We start from the raw sequence: 2,500 nt of genomic DNA, 5'->3' as shown, positions 1-2,500 counted from the left end.
AGAGAGAGAGAGAAAACACCTCCACCAGCTCCCCTATGGAGGTCACCACCTGGACGAGAGACATTCACTTAGCATTACATTACAGAGAGAGAGAGAGAGGAGAACACACCTCCACCCACCAGCTCCCCTATGGAGGTCACCACCTGGGCGAGAGACATTCACTCAGCATTACATTACAGAGAGAGAGAGAGAGAGAGAGAGAGAGAGAGAGAGAGGAAACACCTCCACCAGCTCCCCTATGGAGGTCACCACCTGGGCGAGAGACATTCACTCAGCATTACATTACAGAGAGAGAGAGAGAGAGAGAGAGAGAGAGAGAGGAAACACCTCCACCAGCTCCCCTATGGAGGTCACCACCTGGACGAGAGACATTCACTTAGCATTACATTACAGAGAGAGAGAGAGAGAGAGGAAACACCTCCACCAGCTCCTCTATGGAGGTCACCACCTGGACGAGAGACATTCACTTAGCATTACATTACAGAGAGAGAGAGAGAGAGAGAGAGAGGAAACACCTCCACCAGCTCCCCTATGGAGGTCACCACCTGGGCGAGAGACATTCACTTAGCATTACATTACAGAGAGAGAGAGAGAGAGAGAGAGAGAGAGAGAGAGGAAACACCTCTATCAGCTCCTCTATGGAGGTCTAACTGCAGTGTGTGTGTGTGTGTGTGTGTGTGTGTGTGTGTGTGTGTGTGTGTGCGTGCTGCAGTGTGTGTGTGTGTGCTTGTGGGGGAGCTTTTTTTTTTTGGGGGGGGGGGGGGGGGGTCCCAGCTATAAATGGCATTAAATGGGGGTCAGTAGCCTCTGCATGTCAAACTGGGGGTCCTTTTCAAACGGGGTCTTTTGTCCTGAACATTAATTTCAGGGCAAGACCTCCACCTCGCGCTGTGCCGACTCGGCCCCCCAGCCTGGTACCCTATAGACTGGGCCCCCAGCCTGGTACCCTATAGACTGGGCCCCCAGCCTGGTACCCTATAGACTGGGCCCCCAGCCTGGTACCCTATAGACTGGGCCCCCAGCCTGGTACCCTATAGACTGGGCCCCCAGCCTGGTACCCTATAGACTGGGCCCCCAGCCTGGTACCCTATAGACTGGGCCCCCAGCCTGGTACCCTATAGACTGGGCCCCCAGCCTGGTACCCTATAGACTGGGCCCCAAGCCTGGTATGTGTGTGTGCGTGCGGTGCAGTGTGTGTGCGTGCGGTGCAGTGTGTGTGTGTGTGCGTGCGGTGCAGTGTGTGTGTGTGTGCGTGCGGTGCAGTGTGTGCGTGCGTGCGGTGCAGTGTGTGTGTGCGTGCGGTGCAGTGTGTGTGTGTGTGCGTGCGGTGCAGTGTGTGCGTGCGGTGCAGTGTGTGCGTGCGGTGCAGTGTGTGTGCGTGCGTGCAGTGTGTGTGTGTGTGCGTGCGGTGCAGTGTGTGTGTGCGTGCGGTGCAGTGTGTGCGTGCGGTGCAGTGTGTGTGTGCGTGCGTGCGGTGCAGTGTGTGTGTGTGCGTGCGTGCAGTGTGTGTGTGTGTGTGTGCGTGCGGTGCAGTGTGCGCGTGCGGTGCAGTGTGTGTGTGCGTGCGGTGCAGTGTGTGTGTGTGTGTGTGTGCAGTGCAGTGTGTGTGTGCGTGCGTGCAGTGTGTGTGTGTGTGTGTGCGTGCGGTGCAGTGTGCGCGTGCGGTGCAGTGTGTGTGTGCGTGCGGTGCAGTGTGTGTGTGTGTGTGTGTGCAGTGCAGTGTGTGTGTGCGTGCGTGCAGTGTGTGTGTGTGTGTGTGCGTGCGGTGCAGTGTGCGCGTGCGGTGCAGTGTGTGTGTGCGTGCGGTGCAGTGTGTGTGTGTGTGTGTGTGCAGTGCAGTGTGTGCGTGCGGTGCAGTGTGTGTGTGTGTGTGTGTGTGTGCGGTGCAGTGTGTGTGTGTGTGTGCGTGCGGTGCAGTGTGTGCGTGCGGTGCAGTGTGTGCGTGCGGTGCAGTGTGTGCGTGCGGTGCAGTGTGTGTGTGTGTGCGTGCGGTGCAGTGTGTGCGTGCGGTGCAGTGTGTGCGTGCGTGCGGTGCAGTGTGTGTGTGTGCGTGCATGCGTGCGGTGCAGTGTGTGTGTGTGTGTGCGTGCGGTGCAGTGTGTGCGTGCGGTGCAGTGTGTGTGTGCGTGCCCACCTGGTCCTGCGTGTCCTCGTCACAGAGCTCCAGCTGCATGATGAGCTCCAGCGGTCTGAACAGAGCCTCGTTGAAGTGGAAGTGCGGAGGCTCCGCCCAGCTCGTTAACACCTCCGTCAGAACGTCATGGATGAAGGAGACCGCCTTCTGGGACACGTGGCGCTCCTTGTGACAGGCCGCCTGAAACACACGTCCATATTTAGACATCCTGTCACGCCGCCATTAAAGACACGTCCATATTTAGACATCCTGTCACGCCGCCATTAAAGACACGTCCATATTTAGACATTCTGTCACGCTGCCTGAAAGACGTGTCCATATTTAGTGTTTAGTGTGGGAGTCCCCGGGGGGGGGGGGGGGCCCGAA

At 58.0% G+C, this 2,500-nt stretch overlaps 1 protein-coding gene across 1 annotated transcript in view; it reads right to left on the bottom strand.

Annotated features, from left to right (window-relative positions):
- The window catches only part of arfgef3 (ARFGEF family member 3), a 72,219-nt gene that overhangs the window by 26,534 nt on the left and 43,185 nt on the right, over positions 1-2,500 (bottom strand). Inside the window, exon 27 of the mRNA XM_080781582.1 lies at positions 2,135-2,314. Within this exon, the coding sequence (XP_080637708.1) occupies positions 2,135-2,314 (180 nt within the window). The remainder of the gene's footprint in view (positions 1-2,134; positions 2,315-2,500) is intronic.

Source organism: Protomyctophum bolini, assembly GCF_963924005.1.
Source record: "Protomyctophum bolini genome assembly, chromosome: 14".
NCBI lineage: Eukaryota > Metazoa > Chordata > Actinopteri > Myctophiformes > Myctophidae > Protomyctophum > Protomyctophum bolini.
The sequence above is the reverse complement of the archived record's forward strand: the minus strand, read 5'-3'. Positions and strand labels throughout refer to the sequence as shown.